The 23,745-nt window shown below is 35.6% G+C and overlaps 1 protein-coding gene across 3 annotated transcripts in view; it reads left to right on the plus strand.

The window, feature by feature from the left end:
- FSTL5 (follistatin like 5) overlaps window positions 1-23,745 on the plus strand; it is a 269,454-nt gene that overhangs the window by 12,980 nt on the left and 232,729 nt on the right. For all 3 annotated transcript variants that reach the window (XM_083861258.1, XM_083861256.1, XM_083861257.1), the window contains exon 2: window positions 10,829-10,967. In XM_083861258.1, the coding sequence (XP_083717384.1) occupies window positions 10,845-10,967 (123 nt within the window). In that variant the 5' untranslated portion in view covers window positions 10,829-10,844. The remainder of the gene's footprint in view (window positions 1-10,828; window positions 10,968-23,745) is intronic.

Here is a 23,745-nt window from a genome sequence, read left to right on the forward strand (position 1 = left end):
GTTGACACACTTTTACTAAGTAAGGAATTAAGAAATATGGGTAGTACGCATTGCTACATGGAATATCCCCTCTCCCTCCTTAGCAGCACCTGCTTTTCACTCATCTGCACTGTGCTAAGAAGATGAACGGGGTACCTGATGCATCAGTTTGGTCTCCTACATTTATTGCCTTCATCCTTCTTTGGCACTCATTTTTTATTCCTCCTGGAACTTTCCATTGCAACAGATCATACTCAGTATTTTTAGAGGAGGCAAAGAGAAAAGGTTTGACCTGGGTTTGTTATCAGCTGTGGTTTGAGATGACTCATGTCTTACTCTGGAGGCTGGAAGTTATCATCAGCTCTCTTTGTTGAATGTTAGGTTGCCTCATTTGTGCAACTTTAAGACATGAAAATGACAAAGAAAAGTGAATCCTTGCCTCTATCTCTAGGCAGAGTAATCCTGATTCTTCAAAATAAGAGATTTTCAGAATGCAAGAATTATTGTATGAAAGTGATTAATGTTAAAGTGATTGAAGTCATTTGGATATCCTGCACTGAGGCTCTTTCTACTGCTTAATAGTCACATAAGAACTGCAGGATAGTAAACAGTCTTCAGATTCTATTGCATGTTGCTGGCTCAGATAAAAACCTTCAAAATAACTTTGAAAATCCTCTGTCTCAGATTTGAAGAATGTCTGTATTTTGTGGCTTCCAGAAAATCTCATCTGGATAACAAGAAATATTTGAAATTGCTGAGGGGTAGGCATTCCCAGACCTTCAAAATACAGAGAGAGGCAAGAGAAGCTTTCAGTTCTAATAGCATAGGGATGCCTACCTTAGTCAGCACTGAGGATAATGCATGTGACAGTAATTGATTTGTCAGTGAAGGGCCACTTGGACACTTGCCATGTGGTCAGGGTTTGTGACAGAGCAGTTGGAATGTGATGTTCAGCAGTATCTCCTGGCTCCTCTTCATGAGCATTGCAGTTCACAGAGGTGTCCTAGACAATCCCAGAGTCAATGTGGTTGAATCAGAAAATGAGAATAGCCTCAAGGTGGTATGAAAAAGGGAGCACAAACTTATATTTCAGGGAGGTGGAGTGGTCACTCATCATGCTGTAGCTTCAGGGTGACACTTTCACATGAGAAGAGAGGGATGCTCTTGCCTATGCACAGAGTTCATACCAGATGTGATATGGAGTGTCTGGTGATGGCATCTGAATTAATTTCTTGTTGAAATACAGGGTTTTTTTGGTTAAGAGGTTGTTTCTAGTGTTTCCTGGCATGCTGATGGTCAAAACTTTATTCCAGATGATTCTACATTAACATTTTCCTGTATTGTATAGATAAAACAAGATTGTATAGACAAAACAAGATCTCTACCTTTTTGCCTTTCCAAAAATAACCAAACAGTGCAAAAAATCCCCCTCAAAACCCAAAAAACCCAAACCAAATAAAATATATAAAACTTTTTGGTTTTTTAAGTTAATGAACACAAAAGAAAAGTTTTCATTTTATTATACAATGGTGGTTGAGGAGACACAAAATACATTCCTTTCACATACTACCATTTCATCACCACATACTGGCTACTCCTTGCTTTGTATTATCTCCATTTCATTCTTCTTAGAAATGACAATTTTTTAGCTAAAGAATTTTTGAAAAAAGTAATTTTTTACAATCCTATTTAGCTACAACCTAATCAGGAAATGGTAGGTTTTCTGGTTTACTGTCAGCTTTCCAGCATGCATTTGGAATTTCTTCCTAGTAGTTATATTAATTAGTTATATTAGTATAAAACTATAAGCTATAAAACCCAGTAAAATAGTATAAGACAGTTAAAACATAGCAGGAAATGTAGTATCAGATCCTGTTTACTGGGGTTGTGAGCATATAATATGAGAAATGCATTGTTTGGTTAGAAATATCTTTGCAAAATTTAAAGAAAGTTGCAACTTTTCTAAGAAAATTACTATGTACTATAACAATGAACATTTATTATAAATAGTAGAACGCAAATGACTAAGTCAGCTGTTAGAGTCAATTTTTTTAAAATTAGTTATGATAGGGTGAGGTTTTTTCTTCTATCAGATCTCAGAAACTGTATGTGTTTCCTTCCTATTTTTCTCAGTCTGTTAATTTCTTTTTACATAAGGTGAGAAAATCCTTCTTTTATAGACTTGGCCTTAAACATCCAAGCACGTGGCAGTAGAAACCTATGCCAGCTTTATGACTGACAAAATAAGGGCTATTTTCTGTATTTCTTTCTGATTGTGCTGAATTTGAGGCTCATGAAGAAAGTTGACCTTTGTGACAACAAAGAAAGGAGTTTGAGTCACCACAAAGGAGGAAAGGAGAGAGGCGAAAAACTCCAAAGCAGTTAAACTGAAAAAGAGAAAATATCTATTACTATTTTATCTATTCAAGTACAGAACACTTTACTCTATTTGTATACTTCTGTGAACCTATATGAATGGATGCTGGTTTTTTTTCTAAAAACAGTCACAAGAAACTTTGAATTTTTATTTTTTTTTTAGTTAACAAAGTTATTTTAAAGTTTTGTTTCCATTTTTGTAAATGTTCATTATAACTAAACCATATAAATAGGTTGAAATTCTGGACCAAATATTAAATGTGGATTTTAGTGTTGTTTTGATGTTGTCAATTAGGTCAGATTTTCATCTATAGTTAATTATATTAATGTGGACACTGGGGGAGACTACTGGAGGGCAAATGTATTTTTTGTTCAATCCTGGTAAGGACAAACTGCCCTCAGCTACACATAGTCCTTGTTTATTTAAATAGCTGTAACATTCATTGGTCCTTTTGTTTACTGATTGAGCTGTGCTTCAATCCAACTATTTCAAACTCCACATGCATCTTTATTCTCTGCAGTTTGATAATTTCGTATTTCCTGTCAGTGTTTGTACTGCTGTGTATACTCCTCTCCAAACCAGAGTGGATCCATGTCCTGTGTTCAGGAGCTCATGGTTTCTTGCGTGTCATAGACTTTCCTATGTTACATCTCTTGCTGATACGCACTCTAGTAATCTTCCCATCTATGAAGGCTGCTGAAATGCTACTTCTCCTGTCCCTAGCTACCTTCTCTTTTTACATTTTTGTGGTTTAAGGCTTGGTATCCTTCTGTAGTCCTTCATAATTCTTTTGTTACTTCAAATCTGATTAGAGGCAAAAAACTCAAACCTGTCAATTCCAGTTTTTGCCATTTTCAAGATGATCTTGAGGAACAATCTCCACCCTCAAGGTGTGTTGAGTTTAAACCAGCTGAGTTATTAAAGAATCTCCTTCACTGGGATCCATTTCTGTTGGCTGAAGCACTTTAATGCAGAGAGTTTCATAGATGTAAAGGGATAAAATCATAACATTAACCAGAATACTTAATTGAAAGTGATTCTCTAAATGATCATGGCTGTTTGAACTAACAATAGACATATCATGGTTTAGCATTCATCCAAGGAGTTCAATAACATAGAAGTTTCAATGGTTTTGTTGGTAACTACTGTTTTACCAAACCTCAATATTTTCTTGAATAACAAAACAGAGAAGTAAGGGTGGTAGATGAATATGTCACAGAAAATATAGAGTATTTAATCTTTAATTTAGCTGTTCACCTGTTTTTAAAAAAGTTTGTATCTTAAGCGGCCATTTTGCTTTCTCTAGGATAATGTCTTTTCTCAAATACGCTCTTAAATATTTACTATGGAAGTGCAAACAGCTGTTGTTTCTTCTTACATTTAGTTAATGTTAGTAGTGTTTTATTTTAGAAGAAAACATTAAAAACATGAAAACCAAAATATTTATCTTTTCTAGTGTGTGCAAATGACACAGCTACACAATGGTATCCTAGGTGTCAATTTACAGATTTTGTGAAATATTAGTACCAAGCTATTCACCTGAGTTCTAAGCTGGCAGGTTTTCTGTTTCTGGTTTCATAACATAAAGTGGTTGAATTCCCATCAGTTCAGATAGTGCCACGATGATAAACGTTAATCCTCTAGGATATTGAGGAGCCAGCTGTGACAAGTTTGCTTAATGAGGGAAGAAAGGGACCACCTCACTAACAGTATAACCTCCACAAACTAGCACTTGCATATATCAATGATACTAAAACCACCCTGAGATTGATACTGAAGTCTTGGGAGAAAAATAGATCGATACACACAACTCAAATCCATTAAACAAAGCTCCTCTGAGATATGTAAACTATAGTACCCTCATTTTGTTCTTCTTTGTGAAATATTAATGAAATTATGAGACCATGTGAAGAACTTACAAGAAAGGTTTAAAATTGCTGCTTCTCACTTCATTATAATTCATTGAAACTGGGGTCACTAACACTAAGGCATCTGGGTGTCATCGTTGATATAAATAAATAAATATACTGAAAATGGTAAGATCAAATTATAGCATGAATTTAGGTAAGCGTCCTTGCTGCATCTGCATTTCAGATGTTTTGACCTTTCAGAAATGGCCCTGGCACGATCAGGCCACTCGTGTACAGGTTCGCATGAGCCCCTGCAAATCTTTACGGCCAGTTCCAAAGAAGCCCTTCTAGAAAAGCCCTGGGCAAATGGAACTTGCTTGCATTCCCCCACAGAGAGAGGATGGGCTGCCTGGGCTGCTGCTCTTACCCACCAGCACCTGGCAGTGCAAGTGGTGGGAGGGCAGAGAGAAAGAGTGAAAGGCAGGGAAGTCTGGCCCTTATGCTGGCTACTCATCATAGTGGTGCCTGGATCTACCTGCCTTGGACCCACCTGATATGTTTGTAATGCACAGAGACTGCCCAGAGACTAAGTGCAGTGGTGCAGGAGTTCAAGCGCCTGCACTCCACCTTCTGCTTATACAGGGCGTTGGTTTTACATTTTAAATCAGGAAAAGAGCAAGGGAGAGATGGACAGGAGTCAGCAGAAGGCAGGATATATCTGGCATGATGAGGGCTTTTTGTGAGATTGTTTTAAAAAATATTTCTCATCCTGTGTGCTCCAGCACATGAGCTGTCAGTAGCATTGCTGACTGTTCCAAAATGACTTGCCAGCCTGTTTTGGTGGGTGAAGGATGAAGAGCATGTGCCTGCACAGTGAGTAGCTGTAGCCACATAACGTGGCAGCTGACACAGAGAACAGATTGGTACGCAGATGTACGAGCTGTTGGCTGCCGTACGAGCCGCGCTGCACTTCGCTGTTGCAAGCCCCAAGCCTGCTGTACATAGTTAAGGTGACCTAACAACTCTGGTTCAGAGTGAGGCTGCCACTTCTGGGAAAAACTGGAAGGTGACAGCATGAAGTGTGCAGTGCTCAAAAGCTGTCAGGAAGTCGTGGGGGTGAGAGCTACCCCCACGACACTGTGATCTGGTTTCCATGCTGCATTTTGACAAGGAGAAACCTTGCTAGATATGAATTACAGCTGCATTCATAAGAAAATATGATACTGTGACTACTTAGCAAGAATCCCTTTTTTGGTGTAAAAATTATTGTCATAAGGTTTTTGAAGGTAGGCTGTGTGTGAAGATGTGGGGCACTAGGGTAGAGTAGAGGCAGACTAATGGGAAAAGACATGCTTTTAGCTAAAACTTCTGCTATTCATTCAAAGTTAATGCAATATAATAGCCTCTACACAAGGAAATACTTTGTTTGCTGCTACCTTTCTGCTACAAAACCATAAGGGTAGATAAAAGCATCTTAAGAAATGGTAGCAGTGTATTCTTTCATGGCTGGTTATTTGTATCCATCATTATATGCAATGAAATCCTCAAAGTTACAGGCAATGAAGCATTTATATTTATTACTGTGGCTGTATTATCTTATGGTGTTTTTCTGATCCCCACAAAATAGACAATTAACTTTCTCTTTTTTTTTTTCTTTTTTTTTTTTTCAGATGAATAATATGTAAAAGACAGACTAACATTTCCTGAGACCATACAGTACTAATCCTTGATATGTTTAAACTGACCTTTTAAATAGTGCCAGGTTAATATCTGATATATCTTTTCTTTTAAAGGCAAGAGAAATGCAGTGATTGGGCCAGTATTTAAGATTTCATTTATTATTTCATTTATTCACTTTGTAGGGGCATTAAATTGATCAGATCAGTTTATTGAGGTGGAATGTTTACATTTTCAAATGAATTATATCTCTCTTCTTAATGCCAAATACCCTGGCTAATCACCATTTATCAACACAGAACAGAGCATAACAGCTGAGGAATTCTGGAAAAGAAATAAGAGCTTTGAAAATGGCAAAGTTCCTAATTTTAAATATGTATACATTTTAAAATAGTGCATTCTTGTAACTGAGTATATGTTTTAACTCTTTATATAAACTCTTGCAAAAGCAGGTTAAATTAATTAGATTTTTTTAGTACACTATAAATACTCATTATCACATTTAGAATGGTTCTGTAAAATATGATATCTTTTCAGTCTTCTCTGTGAAGATTACAGCATGGGGACAGGTAAAGTAGTGCCTATTATGCATTTGCTAAACTCTCATAGTAGCAACCTCTTTCCTAGTCCAACAAGAAGTTAGGCAAAGAACAAAATTTATATTACCAATGAACTGCTGAGAAGATTCAGAAATCATAATAACATTGAGAGGAAACACTCATTATGGATCCTGTAGAATATGTTAATCATTATAAGATATTCATAAGTAGGGCATCAAAACTGGGATTTAGTTTGTTTTCCACGAAAGATTGGACTTAAAAGAGTGATAAGCACTAGCAGGAGAGAAAAGGGAGATATAGGTTTGCATTACATTTTCTCAAGAATTAAGTTTTCTTTAACTCAGCGGTGACTATTTGATCATCAGATAGTGATGGTTGAAACTCTGTAAACTTTTCGTGTAGTTTTCTTTTCTTAATAAAAAAAAAAAAAAATCCTGAAAATTATTTAAGGGTCCCAATTCCCTTACCTAAATAAGCCAAGTAAGATATCCTAAGGCATTCCTTCTGTCAGTTCAGAAGCTATAGTTCTTCTAGCAGTGTTTCTCATCCAAGAGTTTTAAGGTATAAACTTGACACAGAATAAAAGAATCCTCTTACGGATAATAATAATTTATAAAAAATTTCAGAAGCAACTGAAATGGAAGAGAATCAATAGTGAGAAAACTGCAGGGTACATCAGATTCATGAATGCTCTGGAAATGGGCTAAAAAGTGAAATGACAGATCCTTCTGAGAATCAGAAAGGAAAGTCTAAATTTGATACTGACAAAATTACTGTACAGTGTGAAAGAAGGAACAACCATTATCTGTTCCACATCCTTCCTTCTATTCCTCCTCAGCTCATGAGGTGAATTTAAGGAGGACAAAACCCATATAGAACTCCTAAAACACAGATCAATTTTATGCTAAAAGAGTGCATTAGGCTCATTCAAAATTATTAAATTAAAGCACATTGAGGAAATAAACTCAGCACCCAACTTATTTGTGTGCAATGGAGGGGGAACCCCACCCCCTAATTATTTACATGTAATGAGTAGTCGTAAATTAACTGTTTCCATTAATGGAAGATATAGTTATTGCTAGTAATTGTTTGAGAATTTCAGTTTGGTGTTTACTGGCAGACAAATCATGAATATACACTTTAAAATATGTACTGGAATATTTTATATTTTTAATACATTTTATATTAATAAATTATATTTTATATTTTTTTTCTTTGCATTTTATCCTATAATCTATATTATAAGTGAGAAATGTGCAGAGGAAGAAAAAGTCAAATGCAGAGATACAGACTGGTGTCTGCTTAAGGAGAGAGTAAACCAAGTAAACTCATCAGATTTCCAAACATGGTTGTATGAATATAAAGAAGCAACAGTCTTCAGTGAAAATAAAAGTAGATATATAATAATAACCTATGAGCAATTCCTTTACAAATATGTAGTTAAGTAAATTAAAAATACAGGAGAATGTTATCTAAATACTGAGACATCAAGTTCTGCCAGATTATAATGAATGAGTAGAGAGTCTAAATTGTTAATACAAATTTGAATTCAGAAATATGTAATTTAGCACCAGAATGCGTGATATAACAATTCTTTCAAAAGACAATTTCTAATTTTTTGATAATACAATATTAAAGGAAACACACTCTTTGCTTATAATTTGGGCTGTACTTAAAAGTAGAAATAAGAAAGAAGCAATTTTAGTTAACATGAATATATAGTCTTAGTACCTTATTTCTTTCTGTTCAGATATATGCAGCACCAGAATCTGGAGTTGTAATGAAGCTTTGAAAAGTCATTTTTATTCCTGCTCATAGTTCAACTCTTTAACAATGTAAGTCCTTATGATAGATCATAATTTTTCTTAAAATAAAGGCTTTGTAATGGTACTCTTTAAGGAGGATTGTGGTTTTGATAGTAATTTTAAAATAAATAATATAGAAAATATATGTGATACTTTAAAAAATAAAGTGGATATTTTAAATTCTAAAAAGGCAAATAATAACTTCATAGACCCTGCATACTTTTAGGATTTTAGGTGGCATCTGTCCAAAAAGCTTACTTTTAAAATTTGTGCTGTAAGTGTTCATCCAAGTATCAGGCAATGAAGTCAGAAACTGAGCATGTAATAATTTTCTCTTCTTCCATACAAGTACAAAGCATAAGCCTTTCAAGGTCAAACAATTTTCAAAACTATAAGAACTCTATTCTTTTACACCCCATGAGACTAAAATATATTCAGTTTGTAGGAGGGTGGTGGAATGTGGCTGCTCTTACAACCTTCTGTGAAATGACTGTTTTCCAACCAAATTTTCATTGTATAAAGAGGTATTCCAGAAGTGCACAAAGGGGACAAAGGTTCACCCATGCATAGCTAGTCTTAGCATGAACAAATGCTAAACTAATCTGTTTCTGACCTTGAAATTCAACAATTAAGTATTTAAAAAAAAAATCAGCAAACACAAAGAGATGTTTTCTTTGAGATTAAAAGTTACAATTCTGATTTTTCATATTTCTTTTGTTCTGTGGTTTGGTGATTTTTTTTTTCTTTTTTCTTTTTTTTTTAAATGGACTTTTCTAGTAACATTGGTACTGAGTCCTAACACAGAATCAGAATCAGTGAAGGAAAATGCCATACCATAATGTATGAATCCTCAGAGTTCTGAAACAGTCTTTTTTTGATGTTCCCCATCAGTAAACTAGATTAGTTGTAATAATCCCATACCAAAAGTTCACCAGAATATCTGATTAGCCCTTCTGTTGTGCTGGAAGTGTGAGGGGAATTCAAGAAGGAAATTTCACTGTGTCATTTTGTATCCTCAATATAATATCTTGTTACTGAACAGGTGTAGAAGAACAAGCCTCAAGTTATTTATGTAAAGTATCACTCTGTAATAGAGCATGTTTTCTGTGTTTCAAATAAGTCTCTGCTTAATGTATTCTGTGCAAGCTCTCCTAAGAGAGATACTTCTATGTATATTGGAAAAGCTGGAGTACCAAAGAAAGGTAATTGAAGTGAAACTGTTGGAATAAGTAATGATAAATGAGATGAAAAGTTACGTTTGATTAATAGGGAGACCCAGAATGAGATTGGGTTTGGTGGAACAAAAGGTAAGTGATGTCAAAGTAATGTAGTGTATTAATGTTGAGCTTTTGTTTGAATTACAAGTATGAAGGCAAGGCAGGCTGGCAAAAATCAGCTGGAATGAGGGAGAAACAGACCTTTAAGTGGTTTTACCAAGGTAGAGTAGTCACCAAAGAAAGGTAGCAGACTTAAGTAGGATCTGTTACTGAGACTGTGAATAGAGGTAAGAGTAGAATCCATTTACTACATTTAATATCTCCACAGGAATTAATTCTATTCAGTTTCTCTGCCTTCAGGTGACTGTGAAGACTACTGTTATGTGAAGAATGATAGGAATCAAAACCACAGTTTGTGTAACAGTATTGCCAGGAGCATGACTGTAAATGATACAGGATAATAAGTGATCCCCAATTTGTTCACATTTTATGCTCAGATGATTTCCCATAGAAAAGAAAATGTCAGGCAGGACTTGAAAATTTGGTGCACAATCTGGGCTCCTAGGGCACACTTATGATGTTATGTACTTATTCCTGTATATCTTGATTCTTATCAGAGGTTTCTACATTGGCAGAAAGCAAAGTAGAAAGGGGAAAAAAACCCCACTCATGCATGAAAGCGGCTCACCTCTGTCCCATAATGCAGGACTAAATAATATAGACTAAGCAGACTGAATTGGGAGTATCTTGAAGTAATAAAGATCCGTTTGTTGTGTCTGTTTAACATGATGGTTTCGACACAAATGCTGAATATCAATAATAGATATTGCATATGTCTAATAGGTTCTGAAACTTCTTATGTAATGCATATATGTACACCCTTTAGGAACTGTATAAGGTACCTCTCATGCTATAAGTATAAATCTGTGAGTATGATTATTATAAACTTTTAGGTTGTGAACAATGCATCACAAGAGGCCACATTTAAAATAACGAGTTGATGAAGATGTGACTGACAATAATTGTTTTTCTTTCATCTGAGAAAAAATATTGTATTTTTCATCACTTCTTTTCTCTTATGTTCTGTATTTTCTTGGACTTTTCCTGATTGTTTCCTCAGTGACTCTCTCATATGAGTTTTGAATAGTGATAAAAGAATTCTCAGTTTGGCCTAACCAAGTTGATACTGCTGTCTCAAATACTACTACCATTTCTTCTCTTTGCTGTTGTGCCAGATGGATTGTCCTATATCTACTATATTTATTCAAGGCCACAATTGGATTAGCAGTATTGTAAACCTTTATTATATGGCTTATGCTAAAGTAAGATTGCATGTCTGAACTTGTACATTTTATTTTCACAGAAACAGACCTGTAAAGATGTTTATGTGGTGGTCCACTGTTTTACTTCTTGGATGCATTTTGCTGGGAGCAGACGGGTGGCCAGTCAAGGAAGGATTTGACTTTAGGCCCTATCCGCCCCTCGTACGATTACGGCACAAGGTACGGATTACTCTCTAATAGTTCTTCTTTTTCTTCCATGATCCAGGGATAAATTACACTCCAGCCGTGTCTTTTTTTGTGTTTATTGAAGTAATGTTCAGAAATTAATTTCTTCAAAGAGAATGAGATAACATCTGTTTGAGCTTCAAAAACTAGAGATTAGTTATTTCAACAGAAACTCAGAGGGAGAGCCAGGAGAGGCTCTCTCTTAAAGCAATTATCAGCATCTGCTAAAGGCAGTGGCTTGTCCCAGTCTTCAATTAATTTCAGTCCAAGCAGCAAACAAGGAAACTGCCTACCAAAGAATAGTGTCAAAGTTAACTGATGAATAGAAACTTGTTTGCAAGAGTAGATGTTCCCAGTGCTTGCTGAATTTAGTAGTTTGGGACCTGGGCATAGTGCAGATGTTTTCTGAGTTATATGGTTCCCATACTCAACTGCCATTCAAATTTGCCCACCTGATGCTCATTTGTCATGGTTCCAGGACTCCCAAAACAGTTCTCAGCTAACAAATCCTGCTCTTCTTCTGGTAGCTAAAAGGGAAGCTTCTGTGGTGGTTCTGTAAAACAAGGAAAAGGGCTGTAATATTTCCATGGGCTGTCTAAAGTTAGCATAGATCTGATCAACTTAATTCCTTCTTGGCATGGTACTCGTGGGAGCAACGTCTGAGGCGCCTTAAGACCTACAGTCAGGCCAACAGAGATAACAAAATTTCACCCTTCTGAATTTTTGTGCTACAAGTAAAAGATCTGAATTATAGCCAGAAGTTCTAAATGTAAGTTCCTATTATAGCCAGAAATTCTAAATGTAAGTTCCTATTAATGTTTCAAGATACTGGTAGTTTTATTCCTCAATACTTTTTGTGAAGTATGAAAAATATTTCTTTTTGGTCCTCAGTTTAATAAAAAGACCCAGTATTGTGTGAATCTGTCTCAGCATATAAGGAGGAACTGGCAACATGACTTCTCAAACAAGTAAAACACTTGCCTATTAGCTAATTAATGTATGCTATGTAGATTAAATACAAAAATTTTCTTAACAAATGGAAAATAAAATCTTAAAATTATACGATTATGCACCCTCTAGGGAATGTTCTCAATCAGAATAAAGACTGAATCAGGCCACAGTCAAGGCCTGTGTCAGCACACAGGTTTTTATGCTGATTATTATTCAAAACTTTGTCTCATCACTTTATTTCCATTTGACAGCTGTAAGCAAACTAAAATAAAATAGCACAAGAAAAGTACTTTGAAATCTAGAAGGAAGAGAGAGACTAATAATGAAACTGTGAATGTATCATGTGAAAGAAAAATCACATGTGCAAAAAAACCAACACAAAAACCATGAAGACTCAGAACAATGAAGAACAAAATATGGGATATGATTAGCATTATTTCTGAGATTAGATGATCTCTGATCTTAATGAGTGTATGTGGAACTATTCATATGTTGATGTTTCTTAATTATACTTTTTATATACTGATAACTCTCATATACTTCTTGAAATAGGGTGTCATAAACTTTTCAAATTTAATATTGGGGGAATCACACATGGATATATGCAAATAACATAAAATAATTAAAATTGATATAATAATTAAAATTGTTATAAAACAATATATTGAAAAATATGGTGTGTTATTTCTTAGGCAATATGTCTAGATAAAAATTGTTTTAGTATAGTTCAGCTTTTGGTATTATGGACATGTTTCTATTAAAAAAAACCTTGGAATGTAAAAGTTTTCTAAAGCTGAATTTTAAAACCAACTCTGGCATAGATACACATATTTGAAATGTAAATAATGTAAAAGAAACTTTCTGCTTCAATCAAATACTTAATAAATCAAATGCTTAGATTAAGTTATGCTGATAGAATACTTACTACAAACAGATGATAATGAATATATGCAGTTATATTTGCTTTGATCAGGCAATATGTATGCAAGTTTATGTGTGCAAAGATTAAGACCAAAAAAAAAAAAGATTAATCACTCTCTATTTTATCTGACTTGGACAATAGTCCAACCAGAGCAACTTTTAATTTCAACCTGCAGGGAAAAACAATCCTGTTGGTACTTAGGTATTATCGTGAAATAATGATTGTGCTTGTGGTGGAAACAGGCATTCATATCATAAAGGTTATGTTGTTTTAAAAGGGATTATGAACGATTTCAGCTTCTCATGCACAGAAATTACAAGTAGGAATTTAGTTCAAATATGCGATAATCTGAAAGCATAAGAATAGCTTTTCCATGGAAAAAACATTATAAATAGGAAAAAAATATGCATAAGAAAACATTATTTTACTTTGAGCACTGGAACTGATTTCCTAGAGAGCTTGTTGAGTCTTCATATTGAAAAACTGTCCAGACATGTTTCAGGACAGCCTGTTGTAGGTGACCATGCTTGAGCAGGGAGATATGACAGGCTGACCTCCAAAGGTCCTAACATTCTTTGATTCTGTACTTCATTATAATACACCACTAATTATAGTAATGTTCATTATCATGGCCATTATAACGGTAATGAAGATCAGATGTTTGACTGCATTGTTTGTATATGAAATATTCAAACCCAGGAAGAGATGAGTTCTCTTGTACCAGAACTGAGAAAGATTATTACAAAGCACTCCTCAAAGTTATTTTCAATACCTTTCCCCTGTTTAACTGCCACGGCTTACATTTATGTGGTTATGCTGAAAAGTATTAGGCTGTGTCTGAACAGCATGTGAATTTCTTGTTAAGCCAGGTAATCCTTGGTTCTTCATTTGTCAAAACATTGGAGAAGTTTGTAAGGTAGTTTCCATTTGGGAGTCTTATTGCATTGCTGCTGAAGTATTGTGAGCAATTTGTTAATACCTAGGTTCCCACCTGATATTGTTAGGAAGTATTTTTAGCATCCTAATGAATTTTCCTCTTGTAATTTGCATGCTTCTGACAGAGACCAATGCTTATGCAATGCCTTCAATGAAAGAGTGTATGCTCTGAGATTTCCAGGTATAAACAGGCAGGCAGCAGAATGGCAACAGTTGGCTGCTGATTCTCTGTCAGACACTAAGAAATATGGGATATAGCCTGTACATCCATATGTATACTCCAGAGCATGCCAGCTCTGTGTATCTAACACATGCACGCACAGCCCTCCTTGGCAAGCCAGGTGGCTCTTGTGGTTTAGGAAGGAATAGTACAGTGACAGTGCCTTGTTGTTAATGTTATCTTATCACAGGTGGGGAGCAGTTCAGTTTTAGTCTCAGGAGACAATGGGTGAAGATGTAATAGTTCTTGTCCTCTGGACTTCTTTTACTTAGGCCTAATGCTGAACTTTTGAGGTTAGGACAATCATGTTCCCATAGTCAGGGCCAACCCCTTACTGAGAGCAGGCACTGCCTTGACAGCATGGGTAGGGGTGGGCTTGGGAGAACCTGAGAACAGAGAGGGGAGAATCCAGGGAAGTCAGAGATCAGCCAGAGCCTTGGCCTGTGCAGGACGCTCCATCAGAAAAGAGCTTCTGTTGTCCAGCAGAGCAGGAGCGTATCGAAGATACAGCAAAGGGGGTGTTGCCAGATTTCACTGCCTTCTGCTGATCTGTTGATTCAAACATCTTTCCAGCCTTGTCCTCATTTCATCTTGTTTTACCAAAGGGTTAAGGGGAAGTAACTCAGCTCTGCAACCCTCACTCTTGTCTGTGATATTTCTCCAGACTAAAATATTTCTTTTAGCTTCCTGTAAAAAACCTGCCTTTCTCCTGTTTTCCTCTCTCCTTCCCTTCTTACTGTTGCTCTTTGCTGGTAAATTCATCAGTTCAACCCTGATTCACATTAAATTAGTGCTCAGGACTAGGTCCGTTTAGAAGGCTTAGGTTACATTAGAATTAGATCAGGTTTAGAAATGTTTAAGCAATAAGAACTTTGAATGAAACAAAGCAAGAGAAGAGTGTAAGCTACTGTCCCAGGTTATTAAAAGCAAATTTGAATGCATAAGCAAAAAGCACAAAAAAGACCTGTAAACTTTTAGGTTTTTTGCTCAAATCTCATAAAACGTTCTCTCTCTACTGAGAGAGATGAAATGCCTGTGTAGTATAGACAGGTGAGTGTTCAATGATTTTACTGTCATTTAGGGTGTCATGGCCAAGAAAGAAATGCATAGAAAATAGTATTCCAGGATTTAAAAATAGTCTGTGCTTTCCCTGTGTTGTCTGGTCTCCAAACATCCTGAGATTTATAGGTCACAGCATCTTATCTGGAAAATCTGTTTGCTTGCAGGATCTAAGAAGTCATAAAATTTGATCCTCTAAAATCCTCTGTCCTAGAGAGAAAGGGAAAAAAAAAATCTATTGAAGACAAGCAGTGAATCCTGAGGACTAAGAGCTTTTCCTGTCATGTCAGCGCTGTTCTCAGCTTTAAAGTAACATGAGTTTTCTTTTTTCCTTCTGAGGTTCCATGAGCACAGTATTTATGTCCTATGCAAGTTCCAAGATTAGAAGTAGCAAGACTCAGTTTTAATTTTTTTCCCCCTTAATCACTTGCATTAAAAGGTGTGGGTATTTTTTTTAACCCCATTACAATCACTGTGCATTAATAAGTTAATATCAGTTAAACATTTTATTTTTGCTATCTCTCACTACATGCTCAAAGTATTTTTTAAGTCTTAGGAAAATTGCTTCTAAAATCTCCCTGTAAAATTTCTTCTGTAATCCTTCTTCCAACTAGTCTGTCACTGGGGGGTGGAGTCTCAAAATCTAGAATTAAGGCAAGGCTGATTCCTCCTTTCAAGATGCCTGCTGATACTTATTAGCAATGACTATCTATAAACTTTTAGTCAAATCAAGAGGAGGGAGCAAAGGTGCATCTTAACTACTCTGATGAACCTTTTGCACTATCTTATTTATTCTTGTTACTGAACATCATCACTGTGGAAAAGATTAATCTCAACCAAATATTTTGAGGGATGATGAGATTCACGTGTATTATCTACCTTTTGGTTGACACTGTTTTTTTTTAATTTCACATGCCAGGTTGGCAACAAAAAATAAAATATAACATGCTGGTATGTAGAGGTAATTATTTTCTCCAGTAGTCTGCTTGTCCTTCACACATTGAATCCTAGGAGGAGGATTTCCAGTTACCCTCTGTATAGATAAGGAATGGTATTTTACCTTTCTAGTATTTGGGATTCAAAACAAACACAATCTGTATCAGCTATCATTTCAGATACTTGACTAGCATGTTTTTTCATAGTCTGTTATGATGGCAAATTGTCATCACAAATTGCAATTGCAGTAATAGCAAAACAATGCCAGGAGAGATTTTTTCGACATATTACTTGAGGTGATTTTCTCCTGTTTCAACTTCTGCAGTCTGGATTTCTAAGATCATGAAAGAGGCCAAATACTTGAAGTATGTGTTTATGAAATCTGACTCTTTTCCATAGCTTCCTTGTTGCTTCTTAATCTTCAGGTCCTCAAGACTACTCTGTAATTTATTACCATCTCTTTATTATTTTTTTCTATCAGGCAAATGCTTTATTTTAGTCTTTTTGATTGCTTCTTTTTAGCAATCATTTCCCCTACGGATTTAATACCTTTATTTATTAGCTAGAAGATGTAGACTTTTATTGTCTATATTAACCTTTATTTAAGGTTATATCATTTATAATATAAATATTTATATTAACCTTGGTTTGTTAAAATGAAAGTGATCTCCTGTAGCATAGACAATACTTATAATGTAGAGAAATAATATGCAAAAGTCAATATAAAATTATATTAAGTAATACATATGTTGCATAACAGCTTTGTTGGTATGTAGATAAACTGGGTTGTACCCCAGATTCTTTTTTTTTAACTAAATAATTATTAACTTAGTTTGTGGTTTATTTTTCACCTCTTATTCTGGTTATCTATTTAAGTTCTGTTTTTAAATGAAAATAATTATGTAGTTTAAGCATTGGCTTTTGTGTTGGATTAGCATTATCATTATGATTCAGGATGGCTCATGTAACAAGTAGAACTACAATTTCTTCAGAGGGTTTATAGCAAAAGGGAAAGAGATAATTGAAAGAGATTTTTTTTTTATACAGTGTTTCGGTGCAATGAATAGGGCACCACCTTTTTGTAAACATCTCTACCAGTGACCAAGTTGGAAAAACACCAAGTGTCAGGAAGAGGCTATCTACAGGGATTGTTTATAGGGATTGTTTTGGGTTCCTCCTCACCATTTCTCAGGCCAGGCTGAGAGAGTTTTGTCCTTGGCTTTCCACCAGGTTTCAAGGCATTGCCTGGAGCCTAAGAATCCATGTTCTGACCACTGTCAGCCCACATAGCGTGACCTGGTTTTCATGGGGGCTGCAGGGGAGGCTTCATGTCCAACAACAGCCAAGGTCAGCTGGTTCCAGGGTGGACTCACTGCTGACCAAGGCTGACCCAATCAGAATTGGTGCTAACCTCTGTGATAAGATATTTGGGATGAAAGAAAAGTTATTGTGCAGATATAACTGCACTAAACAAAGAGCAGAATGAAAATAAGTGAGCGGAACAGCTCTGCAGACACCAATGTCTATGCAGAAGGAGGGGGAGGAGGTGTTTCATGTGCCTCAGCAGAGATTCTCCTGCAGCCCACGGTGAAATCCATGATGAAGCAGCTTTGTTCCCCATAGAGGACCACAGAGGTGCAGAGATGCACCTGCAGCCCATGAAGGAGACCCACACCAAAGCAGGTGGATGCCTGAAAGGAGGCTGGCAGGGACCTGCAGACCCATGGAGAAAGGAGCACATGCTGGAACAGGTGTTCTCCTGGTGAGACTTGTCACCCTGTGGGGAACCCATGTTGGAGCAGTCTGTGCCTTTTGAAGGACTGCATCCTGTGGAAGAGTGACCCATGTTACAACAGCAGCATTACTGTTGCAGAAGGGTTGGATTCAGGTTGGAGAACTTCATGAAGGACTGTCTCCCAGGGGAGGGACCCCATGCTGGAGCAGGGGAAGGTTTTCTCTCCCTGAGAAATGGCAGGAACAATGTGTGATGAACTGACCAAAACCCTCACCTCCCATCTCCCTGCGCTGCTGGAGCAGAACGAGTAGAATTCAGGCAGGAGGGAGGAGTGGGGGAAAGGTGTTTTTAAGATCTTATTTTACTTCTGGTTATCCTGCTCCGATTCTGTTAGCAATAAATTCAGTTAAAATCTCTAATTCTAAGCTGTTTGCCTGTGCCATTATTTGACACAGATTGCCCAAATCACAGATGAGTGATCTCTCCCAGTCCTTAACTCAGGAACCTTTCATTATATTTTCTTCCTCCTGTCCACTTGCAGAGGACATTGCTAGAGCAGCTTTGGTGGGTGCTGCCATCCAGCCAGGGTCAACCCACTACTGTTTTAAACATTAGAATACAGTGTTGTATTCCCAACTGAGCAAGTGTAACACTGGTATACAGCAATAACAGAAAGAAAGCTCTTTCTTACATTGGGCTTCAGTATAAAATCAAATCGGAATATTCATGCACTATTAGACTTCTTTTAAATTGGCCCCAAATAGATTGGCTAAATATTAAATTTTGCATCCATGTTTCTTTTCAATACTTGTATTTTAGAACATCCTTAATACTTTTATTTCTATACTTTGTGTAGTAGAAAAACGAGATCAGAATAAATCATCACCTTTTTGGGTTGGGAAAATAAATCACTATTTAAACTCTTTCTTCTTCAATGCTTACTTTTTTCTAACTATGTTTTCAGTTGTCATTTTGAACTGTGATAATTTTAATGAGTGTGTGATGTGCAGTGGGAGCACAAATTGTTATTTTTTAGATAAAACCATATTTAATGAAATAGTACTATACATTTTTCTTTTTTTCTTTTTTTTTTTTTTTTTGTTTTACAGTAGCCACTGTTCTGATTTTTTGTCACCAAGATGTCAAGTTAAACAACCCATCTGTACTTCCTGTGAACCGTGGCTTTTGTAATCTTTCAATCCAAATATTTGCTATCACAATATCTAAGCAATTTATTAGTATTTATTATCCTGATCAGTTTAGTTTTTTTCATTTGGAATCTCTTTAAGGAGGCATGGTAAGGAGCATTGTTCTGCTTTTTGTGTATTGGGTTTAGGGGTATTTGACTTGGCTTTCTTCAGCAGCCTTTCATTTTGAGAAATTTTTAACTAGAATGCTCTGTGATTTCATCTCCATTGTTTATAAAGCAAAATAACAGTAAAGAAAGTCTTCTTACCTTGTCAACTTACCAAAACAGGCTATACTGACCTTAAAATGCCTTCCGTTCTGGGTAAGGTGACTGCTAGATCACAGTAGTTGTTAAGACATGTTATTTTTTCTCTTTTATTAATTGCTGGTGGGGTCATATAAGTAGTCCAGCTCAGGGCATTGTATTTGTTCCTGATAAGTGGTTCCATGGTAAATCATACCAGACAAGAACACTACATTCATCAGAATACTCAAACCCCTTGAACCATGAGCTAAGGGAATGTGCTGTCTCTCAGTTTCAGATTTTTTTTCCATTATGAAGAAAATCCAAACAGCAGCATTAGTAACAGCAACAAAAAAAACCAATCTCCTTTCAAAAAAGTGAGCCTAAAGGACAGGATACCCATTGAAAACATTAAAGGTTTTGCTATCTTTGCCAAGGTCTGACACCAAAAAAATGGAGAGCTTAACAACAGCCTAATGAAAAGATGTCTAATTAAGTCTTTTTTCATATGGTTATGCATTGATGCAACTACAGTTGAATAACCATAGTATTAAGAACATGGAAGCTTAATGTCTAAAACATAACATTCAAAACAAAGCTTTCCCAAACTTTAGTAATACAAAAATGTTACTATTTGCCATCATTAAAATTGCTCACAGAATCATAGAATGGTTTGGCTGTGAACGTATCTTAAAGATCAGCAACCCCTTGCCTTCTATTTGTGGGCTGAAGAACCCCAAGTCTCTCAGCCTGTCTTCAAAGGAGAGGTGCTTCAGTCCTCTGAGCATCCTTGTGACCCTCTCCTGAACCCACTGCAGCAGGTCCATGTATCTATGCTGGGGATCCCAGAGCTGAACACAGTACTGGAGGTGAGGTCTCCTGAGATGCAAGAGATGAGTAAGACATTTTTATTTCACTTGACACTTTTTTTTTTTAGTTTTTTGTAGTTAAGTTTTCATTTAATGTACTTTGTTAACTATGCTCAACTGCGTTTATACTATTTATATAAATGAACACTGTATAAATAATGCAGTGTATGAACAGTATATTTATGTGAACTAAGTTTAATAGCAATAAATATTTTTTATAACATTGCATAATATTAATAACATCTGCTTAATGCTCATGGTCAGTTCTATCTAACAACTTTATGGAATTGAATTCGCCTGCCTAATGCATTCTAACAAAATAGTATTTGAAGTAACAAAACTCTAACAAGCTTATTCTGTACCCCTTCTTCCAATGAAAACAAACCAAACAAAAAATATTATTCATTTGTTTCATGTATTGCTTTATAAGTCTGGTTATGTAACCTGGAATAAGCAGCCTATAATTCAACTCTATTTTCTAGGGACAACTAAGGCCTATCACTCTCCTGAGGCATCAGTGGAATTTTTATTTCACTAATGTTTCATGAAAATGCCATTACTTTCTATTACTATTACCTGAGGATTATTGTCGTACATCAATGCAAGTCATAAAACACTAATATTACATTGTCTTAGTAGAATTTATTTAACTTGTTGGTATATATGTCATGATTTGGTATTGCATACTTTGATGCTACAATTCTGAAATTATTAGTACCTACTGCATTGCAATAAGCTGATCTCCAGAATTTTAAAGGACTAATCCCACTGCAACAGATAGTGGTATTTTTTTAAAGGTCTGAGAAACCATTGCATTGGTCAGACTTACTTTCCATATAAAGCTCACCTATTTATTTCATTGTTCTTTCATTCCTACTCTGAGGCATGAATAAAGCATGCCTTTCAAAGAAATTACTGAATCTTCAAATATTTTCTATATCTTTGTATTTTGAAAATTTTTTTGATGGTTTATGGTAATTAGTAAAAACAGAGCTTACCATTGGGATGCATCTGTCTTGTTTTGCCAGTGATTGCTTCCTGCGACCCGCTCCATCATTAGATGGAAGAAGTTTATACTTATTGGTTTGGCACAAGGAAATATTTGCAAGACATTATTTGAAGTTTATTATTCATAACAAATCCTATTTTATTTTTGTTTACTTGTATCAGTCTAAGACAGGGAAGAAAAATAGATGTCATATATTTATAAAGGAACTGTAATTAAAAATACAACATTATCAATTAGATTAGAACTCCAGCTATTTACTAGATTGTTATTTCAGGTCTCTGCAACCTTTTTTTTTTTAGCTAATTGTTTCCAACATGAATGCCAAGAGACAATAACTAAAAGCTTTCACAGTACATTGCCTACTGCACAGTAGGAAAGCTGTAACAAATTGTTAGTATATCTGCAGAGTATATAGCTGCACTTCATAATTCATTTTGAAAAATAAGTTGAAGTTCACCAATCAAATACTGAGTTAATCCTGAATTTTCTAAGATTCAGGAGAAGAAATTATGATCCTAATTTTACTTTCTAGTTTCCTAAATGTCACACAGTAGGTAATATGATATAACCTTTCATCAAATCTCTGGTTTAAATGAATGTATTCTTCAAACATAGAGTGGAATACTTCACAAAAGGGCAGTTGCAATTGATTAATATTCATATCATGAACTTCTCTTTTGCTTTGCTGCACTACCTTATCTGCCCTTATAAGATGAATGGTAGAAACAACCTGTTTGTAACCTAGCAATGTCTCAGCATACTGGTTTTAATCAATATTGGTAGATATACTACAGTTTTACCCATAATTATGTCTTAATGCAGACTAAATGTTACTTGCATTCCTGTTTTGTAAGAAGGTAAGTGGTTTTTGTGCTGTCCTGTCTATACAGCCTAATAGTCATTCTTCCTGTAGATTTTCCTCTGTATAAAAAATTGCCAAGAAGAAAAATAAGATCTGAATGAGCGTCAGACAGACCAAATAATAAAAAAAGCAAAATACATTATGTGGTTTTAGAAAATTACACTTAAAACCACCTCTGAAATTTAAGAAGAAAAATGAGAGGAGATAGAGATTTTAGGCAAATTACGTCCATTAATGTCATTGGGAATTCTGTGGCTAAGATCCATGTGTAGTAGCTTGTAGGGTTTTTATTTGTTATTTTTTTTTTTGTTGTTGTTGTTTTGTTTCCTTGGTATTTATTTATTTATTTATTTAAATACTGTATCCTAGAATCACCTGGGATAATTCAAAATGCTAGTGTTGCTTCTTGGAGATATCTTCCCCGCTTCTTTGACTATTCAAATCTAGAGTGTTCTCAGATAATTGCAATAGATATATATACTGAATATGATTTTGAGCTATATCAGATAAGTATGTTCATCTGCAGCATCTCACTAACTGTCCTTTGTTACTCCATTTCTTTCTTGGTAGGCTTGAAGAAACTGTATGTTATGCTGTCTATCCATGAGAAAGTAATAGTAGACTGAGTGTCTGAGCATATGAAGTCTAATGCAAAATATGCGCAAATAGCAGTAATTACTTCTGTGAAGTCATTATTTGTCTGGCTCCTCCTACTTAGTGAGGAAGAGCTGTAGCCTGGATTTAGCTACATAAATTGGCTTGTAAAATCTTCAGTACATAAGTGGTTTTGTTCATAGTAGTACATGTTTTAATGCAAAAGTATACAGTTCTTCTGCTGCTTAAACCATGCATTAAAGCATCTTAATGCTTAAAGCATTATAAAAACAGTGATGCTGCACAGCAGTGTAAAATTGGTAGAACGTTTTTCTGTCATGTGCTGTGAAACTGCCTGTAAATTCTGAATGTATTTGGTCTATCATCAAAAAACGAAGTACGAAGACATCATATTAAATAAACTATAGTTGCACTGTATTTCTGTAAGAGTGAGCTGCCCAAGAAATCTATGCAGAGTAACCTTCTGTGCGTGTTCTATTGGGATTTTTTTTCTGTTCAGCGCAGAACTGTGACCAGTTCTAGGACAATTGATAATGAGGTGTATGGATAGAAGGGTAACAGCCAGTGGAAGAATTAATCCTTAAATCAGCATATACATTTTATTAGATTTTCTATTTTCATTGTGGAAAATTGACAAGAGTTGGCAAACAAGCCTTTCTCTGCTTCAGTAAAATGAAGGAATATATATTTGGCCTTTCACAACAATTTCATTGGGCCTGTGGCATCATTAGGATTCCTCTTGCACAAGGTCTTACATTGGAAACAAAACCTCAAAAAACCCACCCCAAAATAAAACAAAGACGAAAAAACAAAAATAAAAAAAAAAAAGGAAGAAAATTTTATAGTACTACTAAACCCAAACCCCAATGATCTAGTGAAATAAGAATCCTTGAAATTAAAGATGAAACCCTTAACTACTACTCAGCTGCCTTTCAACTGCAAGAGTAATCAGGGCTTATAAGTCCTTTTGGGTGCTTATTTATCTTGGGAGCTACCTGCAGCCTACTGCACACAGCTCTTTTTACACTAGGCTGCACTGTTTTGGAAATGAGTTTATATGGATGGTGAACAATCCTACCAGAAGGTGTTTTGCTTTGAAGATGTACTAACGTGACTGACTCTGCCTACCTTAAAAATGAAATGTTATTTCCTAGAATGCAGTACCCGGTGTATACATTTGGTGTGAACAGTGTTGCTGTCACCAGCAGGAAGCTGCTTCAGTTCAG

The sequence above is a fragment of the Zosterops lateralis genome, assembly GCF_965231275.1.
Source record: "Zosterops lateralis genome assembly, chromosome: 5".
NCBI classification, from domain to species: Eukaryota; Metazoa; Chordata; class Aves; order Passeriformes; family Zosteropidae; genus Zosterops; species Zosterops lateralis.